The 15,700-nt window shown below is 41.4% G+C and overlaps 1 protein-coding gene across 3 annotated transcripts in view; it reads left to right on the top strand.

Moving 5' to 3' along the window:
• The window catches only part of LOC127643227 (whirlin-like), a 144,464-nt gene that overhangs the window by 31,250 nt on the left and 97,514 nt on the right, over nucleotides 1–15,700 (top strand). For all 3 annotated transcript variants that reach the window (XM_052125867.1, XM_052125866.1, XM_052125868.1), the window contains exon 2: nucleotides 9,432–9,650. In XM_052125867.1, the coding sequence (XP_051981827.1) occupies nucleotides 9,432–9,650 (219 nt within the window). The remainder of the gene's footprint in view (nucleotides 1–9,431; nucleotides 9,651–15,700) is intronic.

The following is a 15,700-nucleotide window of genomic DNA, read 5'->3' as shown; positions in this document are numbered from 1 at the left end:
TGTCCATGGATGTTCAGGTGTTGATGTTGAACTGTGCTTGAGGCATTCTCCAAACCCATGAATGATTAATAGTAGTTAACTTGGCACCCAATCTTCAGCTGCCGTTCAAGTTTTTACATGTTTTTAATATGATTTGACGGAAGTCAGAAGACTCATAGCCAGTCACGTCGATGGATAAAAACTAAATCAGGCAGGGGAGTATCGAACACAGATGGAGGGAATATAGTGCAGTAAAAGTGCAGTTACAGCACTTAAAATGTACTCAGATAAAAGTAAAAGTATACCATTGTTAAACTACTTAAAGTAAAATCCTGGGAAAAACTACTCAGTTTCAGTAACATAAGTATTTGTAATGCATTACTTTACACCCTTGCGTGTCTCCATCCATTATATCTGTTACCGCAGGTCTCCGTTTGCTTCTGGCCTGGTGGCTGGGAATGAGCCTGAAACAGGATTGTTACACACTCTTATCAGAGCAGGGTTGCATCTGCTGAGACTCAGCACAGAAATGTCAGGTGTGTCCTCTGCCTCTGTGATGAAGAGACCACTGGCTTATGGTTTATTCAGTAAAGCCCTGTCAGATGCCCTCATTTTCGACTCTCACTCTCTTCTTTTCTGCATACTTCTCCCTCATTCAATGCCTGATTCAATGCTTTTTACGCTTTTTACTCTGTTACTCCCATACTGACTCTTGGGGAATCGACTCAGACTGGTGATATCATTCACAGAGGCCATATGTGGGTATGCGTAACTAGAGGAAAGGGCAGTTTGAGGACATGATGTGGAAATGTTGCATCTGTTGGAGGTTTAAAAAGCTTGCCATATTCAAAGATAGGGGAGAGCAAGGGAAATTTAACACAGGAAAGTTGTAACACTTTAATGTATTATATCAAATATACTGTAAGTGATTGAAAGTCTTAAGGCTTGGTCACATTTACCTTTGCACTGCGAACTTCTTCAGGCAAAATACTGTCATACTATTCTCAATGGGAATCAGCATCAGGATTTTTGCCTAATGGACTTCTGGTGGCGAAGAAATTTTACAATGTTGATGCAGTGAACATCGGATAAGTTGACCTTCCAAGAATCTCAGTTAATGGCAGGGTCCATCTCTAACTGTCATGGCAAAGAAAAGTTGGTCCATTTTGAGTGGATTGTAGTGGACAAACACAAGCTAATACCAAGCAGCCATCAGATAAAGCTGCTTAGACAACTACCAGACACCTATTATGGGGTACGAATGAAAATCCCATGAAGACAATGGACTTCTCATTGGTCCAAGGGTTTCTTAGTGCAAAATCCTTTGGCACATCCTAAGCTAAGATGCCCATAAATATTCCATACTAGGACCTCTAAATGCAACATGTTAATGAACTGCCCATATGGCAGCAGTGGCTAAAACAAATCAAGTCACAAAGTAAGACATATCCATCCATATATAATCTTAGAATCCTTAAAATGGACTTCAACTGCTACATATCCACTCCGTGTTGATTCACAGAACTGTTTATGTTAATTGTAGTTGTTTGATTAGCACAATAGTTCACAGTTCACACAAATTGAACTATAAAATTATAAATGAATGTATTGGTAATATTTAGTCTTTCAGCATCACATTTAGGTTCTATGCATTCAGAACAATGCCAACATATTTTTTGGAATGGTTTGGAATGTAAACAATGAATAGGTAAAACCTTAAAGACACTGGGTCTTACTCACTAACCGTGCGTACGGCCGTATTTGTGAGTAAAATCTGCATGTGATTTTATTTAATGCAGAAACATTGAAAACATTTATTTTAAATAAAAAAAAAATAATGCTTGACCAATTGAAACCACACATACACAAAAATCACATATTGAGATTACAATCAATCGCTCTTGGTCTCTTTCTCTCAAACTCACACATAAACATCCTTGTTTCTCCAATGACTTGTTAGAAACAGCCCAAGCTGTTGATTTTAGTCCTAAAATGATGTTTTCAATGCTGTAACGGAGGCATGTGTGTGCGTCTTTTAACTTGCAACGGCAGATCATAATCCCGTTCATAAGGAAATAGTTCCATTTACAAGTGCATTTTTTGTGACAGTCCTTAGTTGTACAGTCCATAAATCAGCATGGCAGAATCACAGCCGTACTGATATAGGGCCAAACACTCTTGCTTGTGTGATATTGCTTTAATATATGTATATACATATATTACGAGAGTTAGATCAAATTAATGTGTGTACGCACCTTGTTGTTAAGTAGGCGGAATATTTTTGTGAAACATTTTCCTGGTCGTAAGTATGCAAAATCAATGAAATTATAAGTAAATGAGGTCTACTGTTTTAACTGTGAATTTAAGACTATGCAAATGAGTTCCACTCTAAGAAGAAATGATGGGCCACACTTTGTCAAACTGCAATCTCCTCTTCATAAAAAAGGAATAAAAGTACCCTTTCAACCTACAGGTTCTGAGTCCCGAGTCTGGCAAGGAAGGGGGCAGTAACAGAGCAACACCAAGGTTCTGCATCTCTGTCCTGAGTGGCGGGAGACACTAACAGAATAACACTCTATGCTCTGAGTCTCCAGCAGGTGAGCCAGGAGGCAAAAAAAGGCAGTAAAAGATCGACCAAGAAGCAAGACTCACTACAAGAGATAATAGCAATGGCAAGTTCACAGTCCCCACACCAGGGAGATATCTACAGAAACACCAGTGACAAGGTTAAGCTCTTGTGAGCAAACCTCTTCAAGTTTTCCTTTGTCTGCATGTTGCAGATTGCAAAAGAATTTATCTGCTGACATCAGGGCTTTATCTGCATGTTCCAGATTGCAAGGACCCCACTCAGTGCTCCAGGAGGTCAGCATTCCTCAGCGCTTTAGGTTCAAGGCTGTTGAAATGGAATCCAGCTCCTTTCCCACTGCAATGCACCTTAGCAAAATCAGTGGAAGATGTTGCCATCACTCGATTACTTATCACTCGATCAAGAATAACGTAAAAATTCTCATCAAAACCTCTATCCAGAGAACTTGGCATTACTACCAGTTGATTTTCCAATGTTCTTTAGATTGCATAAACTATGTACTAATTGTTCTACAAATACGTTATTTGTTTATTTAGAGATAAGGTCTTAACCTTAATAATTAGCAGAGAAACAGCAGTTTATATTTCCATAAGATTACAATTGTAACGTTTAGCAGGAGGAGGCAGACGACGAGTGAGGATCTAAACGCAGGTTTTATTAATCAAAAGTGTAAACAAGATAGACAGGAACAAAGGAAACATCCACGATGGGAAAACTGAAACCAAAACATGAAAACATCAGGGGTGCACGAACTTGGGTGAACAAGGCAAGACAGGCAAGACATCTACTTCCAAACAACAGCAAACAAGCAACGATCGACAGAGGAATGGAGGAACAGCAGGTAGTCCAAGGAGGCCACAAGACCGGGGAGGATCAGGAGGCGGAGCCGAGGGAGGCGGAGGCCGAGGGAGGATTAGGAGGCGGATTGAAGCCGTAGAAGGCTCGAGAGGCGGGGCCCTGGGAGGCTTGAGAGGCGCTGACTCTGGGACGGTCATGGCTACAGGCGCTGGCTCTGGGACGGTCGAGGCAACTGGCGCTGGCTCTGGGACGGTCGAGGCAACTGGCGCTGGCTCTGGGACGGTCGAGGCTACAGGCGCTGGCTCTGGAACGGTCGAGGCTACAGGCGCTGGCTCACTGACGTTTGAGGCTACAGGCACTGATTTGTTGGCCGTGGTATGCGTGAGCTCTGGTTCGCTGAACATAGAAGGCAGAGCCAAGGGAGGTTCTGGGGACGGAGCCGTGGAAGGTGGAGGCTGGGGAGCAGAAGCCTTTCCTCTTCTCCTTCTCCTCCGGATGGATGAGGCTGACAACGCTGGCTCGCTGACCGTGGCTGGCGTGGGCTCAGGCTCGCTGGCCGTGGCTGGCGTGGGCTCTGGCTCGCTGACCGTGGCTGGCGTGGGCTCTGGCTCGCTGACCGTGGGTGGCGTGGGCTCTGGCTCACTGACCATAGCAGGCGTGAACTGGGGAGCGGAAGCTTTTCCTCTCCTCCTCCTCCTCCGGGCGGACAAAGCTGGCAGCGCTGGCTCGTTGACCAAGGCAGGCGTGGGGTTGGCTCGCTGGCAGGCGGAGCAGGCGTGAAGGGACGAGCCATGGACGAGTGGGGGGTCACAACTGTGGGAGGAGATGCAGGATCCTCCTCAACGATGCCCAGAGTGAACAGCGAACCGCAGGCCAGCAGAGTCTCCTCCACGTATTTGCGGAGCGTCCAGCCACGCGTCGCCGGTGGCAACCGCTCCTTGAGCGAACTGTTCCGGTTGGCCCTGAAGAAAACCACCAGGGAGGAGTCTGGGAAGTCCGCGACACTCGCCAGCTCGAGGAAATCGCAGATGTGGTCCTCCACAGGACGGTCCTCTTGCATTAAGCTGAGCAAACGAAAGTTGGCTTGTAACACCACTAGATCCATATCGGTCAATCGTTCTGTAACGTTTAGCAGGAGGAGGCAGACGAGAAGTGAGGATCTAAATGCAGGTTTTATTAATCAAAAGTGAAAACAAGACAGACAGGAACAAAGGAAACATCCACGATGGGAAAACTGAAACCAAAACATCAAAACATCAGGGGTGCACGAACTTGGGTGAACAAGGCAAGACATCTACTTCCAAACAACAGCAAACAAGCAACGATCGACAGAGGAATGGAGGAACAGCAGGGTTTAAATACACAGGGATGATGATTAAATTAAACACAGGTGAGGACAATGAAACTGGCAGTGATGAGGGCAGGGAATTGTGGGAAGTGTAGTTCGGGACAGGTGACAAGTGAGAAACACAGGGCGGACAACCAGGGATTGTAACAACAATAGTCATACTCTGTCATTGCTACATCCAATCAAAATACTTTCCATTCTGTGCACATTTCTTATTCATGTGTAGTATCTTTAAGCATATTAGTACTATGTAGTAGTTGTTAGTTTTTCTTGTTTATTTTTTTTTGTAAAATATACTTCAGATTATTCAGATTACCAGCTCCCTCCAATTTACATATTTCTAATTTATTGAATGTTCTGTTTGGATAATTCTTATACTGTTATAAGAATGCCCCGAGGTAACAGAGGGATGGGCCAACTGACATTCATGTCTATTATTGGTGTAGTTATTTTTGGCACATGTAAGTGTTTCTTAAACCAAAATGGAATGCAGATTTGTTGTAGTATATTAGTTATTTTGTACAATGGCCCCATTTCTCTCTCTCTCTCTCTCTCTCTCTCTCTCTCTCTCTCTCTCTCTCTCATGCAGGGGCGAATATTTCATCAAAATGTTGGGGGGACAATAAACATAACAATTCTCAAGAGCAATTTTTGAAGGGGACACCAAGTTTTTTTTTGTTGTTGCCCCGTTTGCATTTGTATTATTTTATTTCTTAAACAATTATTTTAAGAATATATCATTATATTATTTATATTACACATATTTTAATGATATTTTAGGGGGGGACAACCCTCAGATGGGGGGGGTCCTGACCCCCCCGCGATTTCCGCCTCTGCTATCAGGATAGAACAATGTGACTCACCCGTTGTACATCCAGGATTCAATCGCCCTTCTGTCTCTATCTCTCACTCACTCAATGACTAAAACCTCCTCCCATACAGTATGTTATGTAAGAGATCTGCTTAATAGCTGCCCATGCTCTTGTTGTTACACACTGAGGTGTTGTTATATAGCTGGCCACATTTGGTCAAGTGCTTCATTCAGAGGCTACAAATGGAACGCTGTATGCTGTTTCACAAGTTTAGTACTCTTATTTTTAGCCCCCTGCCTACCTTTGAAGAGTTTTGTGTGCATTTTAAGCCAGTATACTCATGCCATTGTTCATAATTAATGCAGCAACAATTAGGAAAAGAAACATTGACTGTGTTGTTTGCTCCAATTAAACATTTATGTTAATCTATGTAGATCCATGTAAATGAGCAAAATGGGTATTTGCTCTGTGAGTAAGCCAGAGGGTTTTCATTCACTACACTGAGCATTTCTTAGGCTGTTATAATGTATGTGCATTGCTAATGGAGATGGCCCAGTATTCAGGGATGCTGTTCATCAGCTGACACATTTCTGACAAATAAATGCTTTTCATCTTGCTCTTAATTTAATCTCTTGTAATTTGAGAAGCTTTTAGTAAGCGCTCATGTTCTGTACAAAGAGTTAGAGTTGTAAAATTAGAGGATAGATTGTGGTGGGGGACGATTGACAGATGTTCCCAGATTATTGTTCAGAGTTAGCTCTGACAGAGCTTAGAACACTTAGTGGTGCTCTCATTTGCATCAGAGCTTCTCCCAAAATTCCTTCGGACAAAAATAAATAAATAAATGAGACAATTATAGAGTAAAAGTGCAAAGTTAAAAAGTGAATGTGGATAGTATAGAGCAGATAATTTGGAATTAGAAGAATTTGATTTGAAATGTTTCATATCGAGGTTCATATTGAAATCTCTGTCTTTCAATCAACTTTGGTATTTTAGCAAATCTGAGCACAGTTTGTGACATTGTTGAAATTAGAGGTCAACCGACATATTGATCTTACAGGGGTAGGCGGTATGACCAAAATCTTATATCACAATATGAGTACATTTATATCACATTACTGAATTAAATGAATTCAAATATTTACTCTTATATAATTTTCTCTTTATTCAGAGCTTAACAAAAGTCAAAATAATAATAAAAACAACAACAACAACTTGGTTATAAATAATTCTTACCATTATGCAAAATTTCACATTATGCCAGATTTCAGTCTGATATGATATTGATCAATATTATACCAGTAGCATGCATGATCCTGCTATGTGCTGTCCTGTAAATATCAGGAATCTTGCTGGACTCGCACACACTTGCGTGCTCCAGAGATGGAGCCTCTAGAAGTGAAATAAAAATGTGGAGATTATTGTGCCATGGGATTACACTATTTGATTTAAAACATAGTCAGAGAAAAGCCAAAGTATGTACAGTATAAATTCACATAAACAAACTTCGAGCCTTAAGCCTAAAATAAACTTCGATTTTAACGTGAACACTCATTGTCAGTGTACAGTCGAATGTTAGCCTGTTAAAATATCCACCATATGTCTCCACCGGGCATAGGCATCTCAGTAATAATGTGAGTTCAAGATTTGGTGAAATTCAAGCATCTTTATGAAATATCTCCCGATTAAACAGCATTAACAATAGTAGCACCTGTAGATTCCAGAAACATGCACTATTTCATCTCTTACCCTCATGAGAGAGCACATTCTCCCCTCATTAAAGTGCAAGCAGCAACAAGTGAATGAAATGAAAAGGCAAATTCATTAATAAAATATTTCTTTATACAAGATTAAGATACCATCATATATTGTATGAAATATAATGACAATGAATCAATAACCAAAAATTGCATTAAGTTTAATTGCATTAGGTTATCAGTTTGTCTTCAGTTTGTCACTAAGCAATCAGTATCGGCTGTAAAATTCCTGATCAGATCATCCCTAGTTTTGACCCATTAAGATGTTTTTATATTTCTTCAGACTCAAGTTATACAAAGGCAGGTAACTCCTGACCATCTCACACATGTGCTCTTGACATGCACATCTACTGTTGTTGTTTTTACTTTCGTCTCCTGTTATTTCCTGGCGATTACAACTTTTAGCTCTTTTTCATGACAGCAACGGCTCAGATTTGAGTGTTGCCACCTTGTCATCCTACAAATTCATGCAAATAATTCCAGGTGCAAGCGCATTCTACTCTTTCAAAGGCACACGGTTCGAAAAATCAGGCTGCTCGAGCACTCTGCTGATGACAAGATTTGCGTCATGCATCCTGTAGTGTCTGCGTCTGACTGAAGTAAAATTTGGGCTTTAAGATGAGTGATCAAATTAGTTCTGTTGAAAATGTTAATGATATTCATCCTTCACACTTTTTTTACACTTAGCATGTATGTATTTTCTGACACATTTTTCTGCCCCCTTTTGACAGGAAATAATTAACACTGATAACACCCCCATTTCTTGTGGGCATTGGACCAGCAACCTTCTGGTTACCAGCACTGAGCCATAACCACTACCCACACCACTCCCACACAATTATCTGCACTGTCAGATGGAGAGTTATGCTAAGCATAGTTGTAATCTTTGTAGTCAGAAAACCATACACATATATGGTCTTAATTATCATCTGGGTCACTGCTTTAAGTTGATGTACGGGGCTTCTGAGCTAGTGTCGCTCTGTGTTAGAGAGCCGCAGTGACAAACTCTTAAAGAATCTGCAAGTACTGTTTGTATCTGTAGCTCTGACTCAAGCAACTCTGCCACTTTCTGTCTGTCTTTGTCTTTATTCATCTTTTCATCCCTGCCCTCCACTGTCTGCTGCTGACGAAGCCTAAACACACAGTTATATGTCCAAAAGTTGGAAATAGCTCTGAGCAATGAGGTCCAGCTTTGCTGAGGGACCTGAATATCTGGTGTCTGTCTGAATCATCTGCTCTGCACAGGGAGATGATGTCTGTATCAGGAGTCACACTGGAAATACTCTCCACTCCATCAAACTTCCAGTTCTGTCCCTATAAAGTGCATTAAATGTCAGAGATAGATGTCTGTGAAGATGAGAGCAGCTCAGAGAAGTGGTGGAACTGATTTACAAGGCTTGAGTCAATCCACAAGAGACCTGCACTAAAGCTTTTAGAGGACTTGGCTCTTAAAGACCATGAACACTGAATTACGTCTCCAGCAGGTCAAATCACTGTGCAGTCTTTGGGAGTAAAATGTTACAGCTGAGACTGAGACGGAGACAACCAACTTTGATTTAGAAGCTTATTGTGAAGAAATATTTATTAGAATCTATATGATGACTTTTACATTTTACACTTGTGTGAAGCTCTTTAAAGTCATTATAAAATATAAATTGACCCTATTTACCTTAATGCACACTCCTGGTCTAATTGTGCATTATTCATTGTTGCAAATTATTCCAAGTTTTTAAAAAAGTATTTGTAATCTTTTATCAAAATGGAATAATTCGCTCTGTCTCGTAAATTACTTTCCTTTTGCCTGATGTCATGAATCCTTCTTATTTTTTCAACCCCTCCCTTCCAACCACTTGGCTTTATTCTGGTGTGTAATTCACACTTTTAACAATTCAGTCTACCCCAATGGATAAACCCTATTTTCTCATTAAATATGCTTTAATCAGAAAAAGATTAAATTACAGTAAAAGGTGTTGCAAATTGTATTTCATTTCACTTTAAAGACTTAAAAGGAATTAATTATTTATATTTACATATGAAGAAATAAAAATAACTTCACATATAAATAGTCATGATTCAGATTATGTCCTGTTTTTTTTTGTTTGTTTTGTTTTTGTTTTTGTTTTTTGCCCATGTCTGCCTTCTATTCTCAGGTATTGAAAGGTTCTAAGAAGCTCTCCATGACTGTCTGTTCCATGGGACGGATCCCAGGTGGTTATGTGACCAATCATGTATACACCTGGGTGGACCCTCAGGGTCACAGTGTGTCCCCACCCCCAGACCTGGTTGAGCAGCATGGCTCAGGCAGAAGACACTCAGACATCCAGCAACATGGACACACACATGCACAGAATGAGGCCGCTGAGAAGAGGGTGAGTGTGTGTGGCATTTTGCCTCAAGACAGCAAAACAAATGCTGTACATTTATAATGGGCACTTTCCACGAATAGGGTGCACTTTGTTGTCCCATTACTGATTATAGAGGCTTTTTAAAGCATTAGAGGCACAAAACCCATGTTTTTGAGAACTAGATAAACTTCTACTTTTAATGTACTACTTTAGAGATCTTAACCTTTTCGACCATATCAAATAATTCAAATCCTGCAACAGTGTCACAATTCTGACATCATCTATTAAATTGATATTCAATTCGTTTTTATTATTGATTATTTGTAATTACCAAAAACTTTAAATTAAGATGTGTTCCACATTTTGTGCACAACTCTGCTACTGCCTGATTTGTCCCTTCACAAATAATTGTAATAGGGGGACATTCCTTAAAATTCCAAGACCCAAGAAGTAAAGACATCTGGACCTTTTCTACATCAGGATGGGCAGAGCAAATAAGTAAAAAGTTAAATAGCACACAAATTATATTGTTAACAGCACATTTTAACTTCAATCATTTAACTCTCTTACTAAGCAGACCTGACTTGATACTTAGGGCCAATTCTAAAAATTCCCTACAGTTATGGAGTCAGATGTGGGATTTCAGGTAAGACTGATTTCATTATCAAGTATTTACCTGTCTGATGAGAGATTGAAGAGAACATAGTTTAATTTGACTCGATATTGTTAATAACTCTGCACACGGGGCCTCTTCATAGAGATGATTTTTGCCCTATTATAAATAGGAAGTAAAGTTTAAACCTAATCAACGCTTCAGCAGTTTAAAGGTTATGCCTATTTTGAAAGATAAATAGGATAATCTTAATCTCAAGTGCAACTGTAGTCGGGGTAGCCTTATTTTGAAAGATAAATAGGAAGGAGGTTTTACACCTCAAAATCGACTATAGTTTACATTTCTCTGGGGAAAATATAGATATTGGTCTGCCATCCTTATCTCCGTCCGGATAGTATTTTACTAACTTGCTTAATTTCTCTTGACTAACCATTATATAGTATGAATATGCATACTGAGATGACATTATGGAACAGGAGATAAGCTGTCATCTATCGGAGGAAACACCAAAACAATGGATGTTTTGCAATAATCAAGGTTATAATACTGAGCATATATCAGCAATTTGGCTGGGTGATCAGAAAAAAAACAAGAAAAAAACAAAACACAATTAGATCCATATCCTAGAGATGGCTCATTTAGTAATCAATTCATGAGCAAATCCAAATCTATGGTTAAAAGAGGATGGGGGAACCCTCAGTGGGATCATAACTACGTGAAAGAGTCATACGAGGTGTGGAAGAAAATGAAACCATTCTGGGACAAAGGTCCTGAACGAAAAGAAACTAATCAAATGCACGCAGCTGTCTCTTGTGTCAGAACAACCACCTAAATATGATATTGTCGTGAAAAGAGCCTTAACCCCTAACACACCAACGACACCATGCGCACTATTATATCCCGATTTAACACAATTTAAAGGCAACTAATTTGCTGCAGCCGTGGCCGTATCTGATTCAGAGTCAAAGAAAGATATGAGCGAAGGTACAACAGCTGCATTTCCTTTTATTTAGTGCCCAGGCGGATATAAAATCATTCCACTAACATTGTCAGAGGCGCTGGCTATATGGAAAGAATTACCATATATTAACCGCATACCTTTATCATCGATACTGGTGCATCTAAAAGTTAATTAACAGCACATTACTATGAGGGCTCTATTACGGGATGCACTCTAAACTACATGGGAATTAATGGCGTTCCCATTAAGTGTCATATGACACCAAAATTACCCGGAACATCTCCAGATAACCCAAACTTGTTTAAAATGCATGATTTTGTGATTTTGCCTGACTCTTCATTCTCCCAACTGGGCTGTGATCTGATGCATAAAATTGGGGCAAAAATAACTTTTGATTCTAACTCACTACATTTACTGTTTCCCTCAGTATATTGTCAGTCTGTGTATACAGGACATTGTGGAGAAGTTTACAGCTTAACATCTGTCAACCCTTTGCTGCAAAACAAGAAATGCTCAACGTCGACCCAGCACTGTGGGCCGCCCACAAAGATGAGGCGTATAACATCATTGACGTATAACCATTTGTTGCCAAACTCCACTCTAACTTGCCAGTATACTGCAAACAGTATCCTCTGTCAAATGAAAAAGAGGAAGGTATTGCTCCAATAATACAGTGTTTGAAACAAGGTATTTTGAAACCCATTCACTCACCTTATAAAACACCAATTCATCCTGTGAAGAAAGCTAATAATACATGGCGATCAATGCAAGATTTGAGGAAAATTTATGATTTAATTGTTCCATTGTCACCAGTGGTGCCGAATGTGTGCACTACCATTAACTCAATTCCAGCAGACCACACTCATTTTACTGTTATTGATTGTGGTCTGCCTTCTTCAGTGTGCCAGCTGTGCCTGTTACGTAGCCCCTGTTTGCATTCACATATGGAGGCCAACAATAACAAACATGCTCCAGGAATTTAGCAACTAGCCTGCTGTGTTCTCTACTGTAGTGCACGCTACTTTGAAGGACACCAAGCTGCCACCACGAACCTGTCTATTGCAATATGCTGATGACATCCTGATATCTGGCCCGGATGTTGAGACATGCACAGCCGCTTCAACTATTGTGTGCAATATATAAGCGAATGCTGGCTTCAAGGCATCAAAAGAAAAGCTGCAATTGGTGAAACTGAAAATCTGGGTCATGAGCTACAGAGAGAAACAGTTTGTCTTACCACAGACAGAGTGAAGATGATTACTACCTTCCAACATCATAAAACAAAAACTCAAATGCAAAGCTTCTTGGGTTTAGTGAACTATTGAAGAGCATGGGTGCCATACTGCTCTTTATATGACAAAATCCTGAGAGAAGCAACACTCCCAAGTTCTGAGGAACCTATCAAGCAGACTGCTGAAATGGACATGGCTACCAAATTATGGTGAACCCTTTCATCTGTCATGCATTAGACAGCAGGCATAGCAGCAGCGATCCTCGCTCAGTCCCATGGTGGAACATATAGACCAGTGGCGTACTTGTCAAAAATTTTAGATGCAGACGCCAAAGGCCTCCCTGCATGTTTGCAAGCAGTGACTGCTGCGGCATTGATGGTACAACATGCAGAACGCATTGTACTCTCACATCCATTAGTTGCGCACACTTCTCACCAGGTAGGAGCAATCAATCACAACATTACCACACAACACATGACAGCACAACATTGATCGGGGTATGAAGCTATTTTATTGGCTGCTGCTAATCTGACCATTAAACCAACCTCCGTTGTACATGCCACGACTTTATCATTAGACAAATTTCTAACTAAAGGTGAATTTTACAACGATTCACATGATTGCATCGATCGCCTGAAAACATGTACTTCATGCAAGCCGGATGTTTCATCATCCACCCTGGAGGAGGGGGACCATTGGTACATTGAATTGACGGGTCCTGTTCCAACCAAATGATTCCATATACTGGTTTGGTTATGCTGTAACGGAACTCCCGAATCGAATTATCGAAGCTTATTTGCTTCCATATAAATCTGCACATGCTACTGATTTGTTTGCATTGATCGGAGCATGCCAATTGGCTAAAGGCAAATCAATCAATATATACACAGACTCTAATTATGCTGAAGTAGCAAAGTGGGCTGCAAAGGAAGTTGTGGTAAACCCAGACCTGAATCAAGCTGAAGAGACTGTTTCCATGATGCAATCCACACTGTTAAAAGACACTGACATTAAATGATTAAAGGAAAATCATCTGAATCTGACATGCAACATTGGGCCTCAAATTAAGTGAAACCAGACCAGACTCATTTGTTAAGAGAATAACAAGGGTGTCTAGCTCTGCCCAAGACTGCAATAGTAAAACTCAATCGACATTATCACGGTATTTTGCACGTTTCTAAAGAAAAAAGTTATCCAGTCAATAAATCAAACTTATTGCATAAATGGGGTATGAAATGCAGTAAAATTAATCCTGGACTCATGTCTAACGTGCGCACAGAATAACAGACACAAAACTACTAAGCACGACTCATTACCACATGAGTTGTTACTGTGCAGGATTAACAAATTATTGCTCGGGATCATGGACCGTTTTTCTAAATGTACGGAAGCTTTCCTGTGTGTGAGGGAAAATGCTAAAATGGTGAAAATTCTGGCAAAAGAAATAATACAGAGATTTGGCATTCCAACCGTTATTGAAAGTGACAATGGCACTCCGTTAGCGTCCAAAGTTAGGCAACTACTCGTGAAGGAATTGAACATAAATTGGCATTTCAACATACCATATCACCCACAAATGGCAGGCATGGTTGAAAGGACAGATCAAATATTAAAAGAGCACTGCAGAGGTTGAGAATGTCACGATTCTCTGTTGTTAAACTCTCTCCATTTGAAATACTAATGGGTAGACCTTTCCCAACCCCTTGGGTCAAAGGCCGTGCTGGCTCTCTCTCCACAGGTGACATGGAGGTGGTGATTACAGAATATGTGGATTCCCTCATTAAAACATTGAACGGCATAAATGGTGTCTCTCTCTCCCTCTGCCTGTAGAAAACCCTACTCATCCATTTGTTCCAAATCAGCAGGTTCTGGTGAAGTGTCTGAAACCAATGAAGTTAGTTGAACCAAAGTATTTGGGCCAGACTACAGAGCTGACTGACCTTCAACAACAATGGATCCACGCAAGCCACGTGAAGCCTGCACCAGTGGTGGGCCTTACTGATTCAAGGTTGAACGGTGAAAGCACTGGAGAAGCTGGTTCACGCAGCACAAGTGCCTAACCAGGAATCTGCGAATTAGGAGGCCCTGAAGGGGGACCCGGAACAGTCAACATGAAAACATTCCTACTGACTCTCTGCACATTGCAGGTGATCGTGCTTGCCTACGCCCATTCAGCGTCAACACAACAGCAAGGAACCACAAGTGTAATTCCAGTTTCTAGAAATAATGTATTCTGCTTATGCTACTATTTGTTATAGTTTCTCACATCCCTGAAGTAGGGAAGCAATGTAACTAGCCTGGGAGCAGGCTGCGCCAGCCATGATCTTTTCTCTCTCTATGTTTTTGCTCCATAGAGTGTTAGATGTGGCTGGGCCATCTAACGCTATAACACGCATTGGGGAAGGCGTTCTATTCCAATCATATTCTTTTAGGGGAAAAAGACCCCGCGGAGATCACATCCTGCCCAGCAGGGGAGGTTACATGTGGCAAATACGTCACATGGTCTTACCAGCCACACATGGAAGTGGCGGGTGGTAGGTCCTGCCTCAACGGGGAGGAGCTCTACAAACAGAGTGACCAGGGGAGGATGCGGGTCCGCAGACAGGGGGACCGTACCTCGGAAAATCACATCAAAGGAGATATTGGAATAATCAGAACCTGTGGAGCGCCTATTCCAGCACAGGCAAGTTGGTGACTTCGATGGGTCTGGCTGTGAACTTCCTCTGCTGAGTTCGGCGCCAGAGGGCTAGGGAGGAAGGACACACAGGGTTCATGACTTGTGGACTCGACTGGGGGAGTAGAGCCCACGTCTTCACCTCAGGGGAAGGGAAATGTGCCTGCCAGCTGTTGTCACCATACTACCGAATGCTACGTGTTCAGACTTATCAAAACACGGAACGAGACCGGCTTAACCCTTTATGCCCTAAAGCGCCACTTTAGGGCATAAAGCTTCCTGATCGAGGAAGCTCTAGATTGAGTGATGGTTTCTGCAATGGCTGGTGGTAAACTGTTCATATTTTCCACACCCTGTCCAAGGGCCAGACATGAAGGTTCCAGAGGTCTGGCAGCGGATGCCAGAGGGTTCCCCGTCCCTGAAAAGGAAGGACCTTCCTCAAAATGCTTGAGATCCGAGAGCCAAGTCCGAGAGGGCCAGTGGGGAGCCACGAGAATGACTTGTTCCTTGACCTCCCTGACCTTGCACAGGACTTGTGCAAGTAGGCTCAATGGGGGAAATGCGTATTTATGGCAGAAATATGAGCAGGGGAAG

Source organism: Xyrauchen texanus, chromosome 4 (genome assembly GCF_025860055.1).
Source record: "Xyrauchen texanus isolate HMW12.3.18 chromosome 4, RBS_HiC_50CHRs, whole genome shotgun sequence".
Classification (NCBI taxonomy): domain Eukaryota; kingdom Metazoa; phylum Chordata; class Actinopteri; order Cypriniformes; family Catostomidae; genus Xyrauchen; species Xyrauchen texanus.
This window is presented reverse-complemented; position numbering and strand designations above follow the sequence as displayed.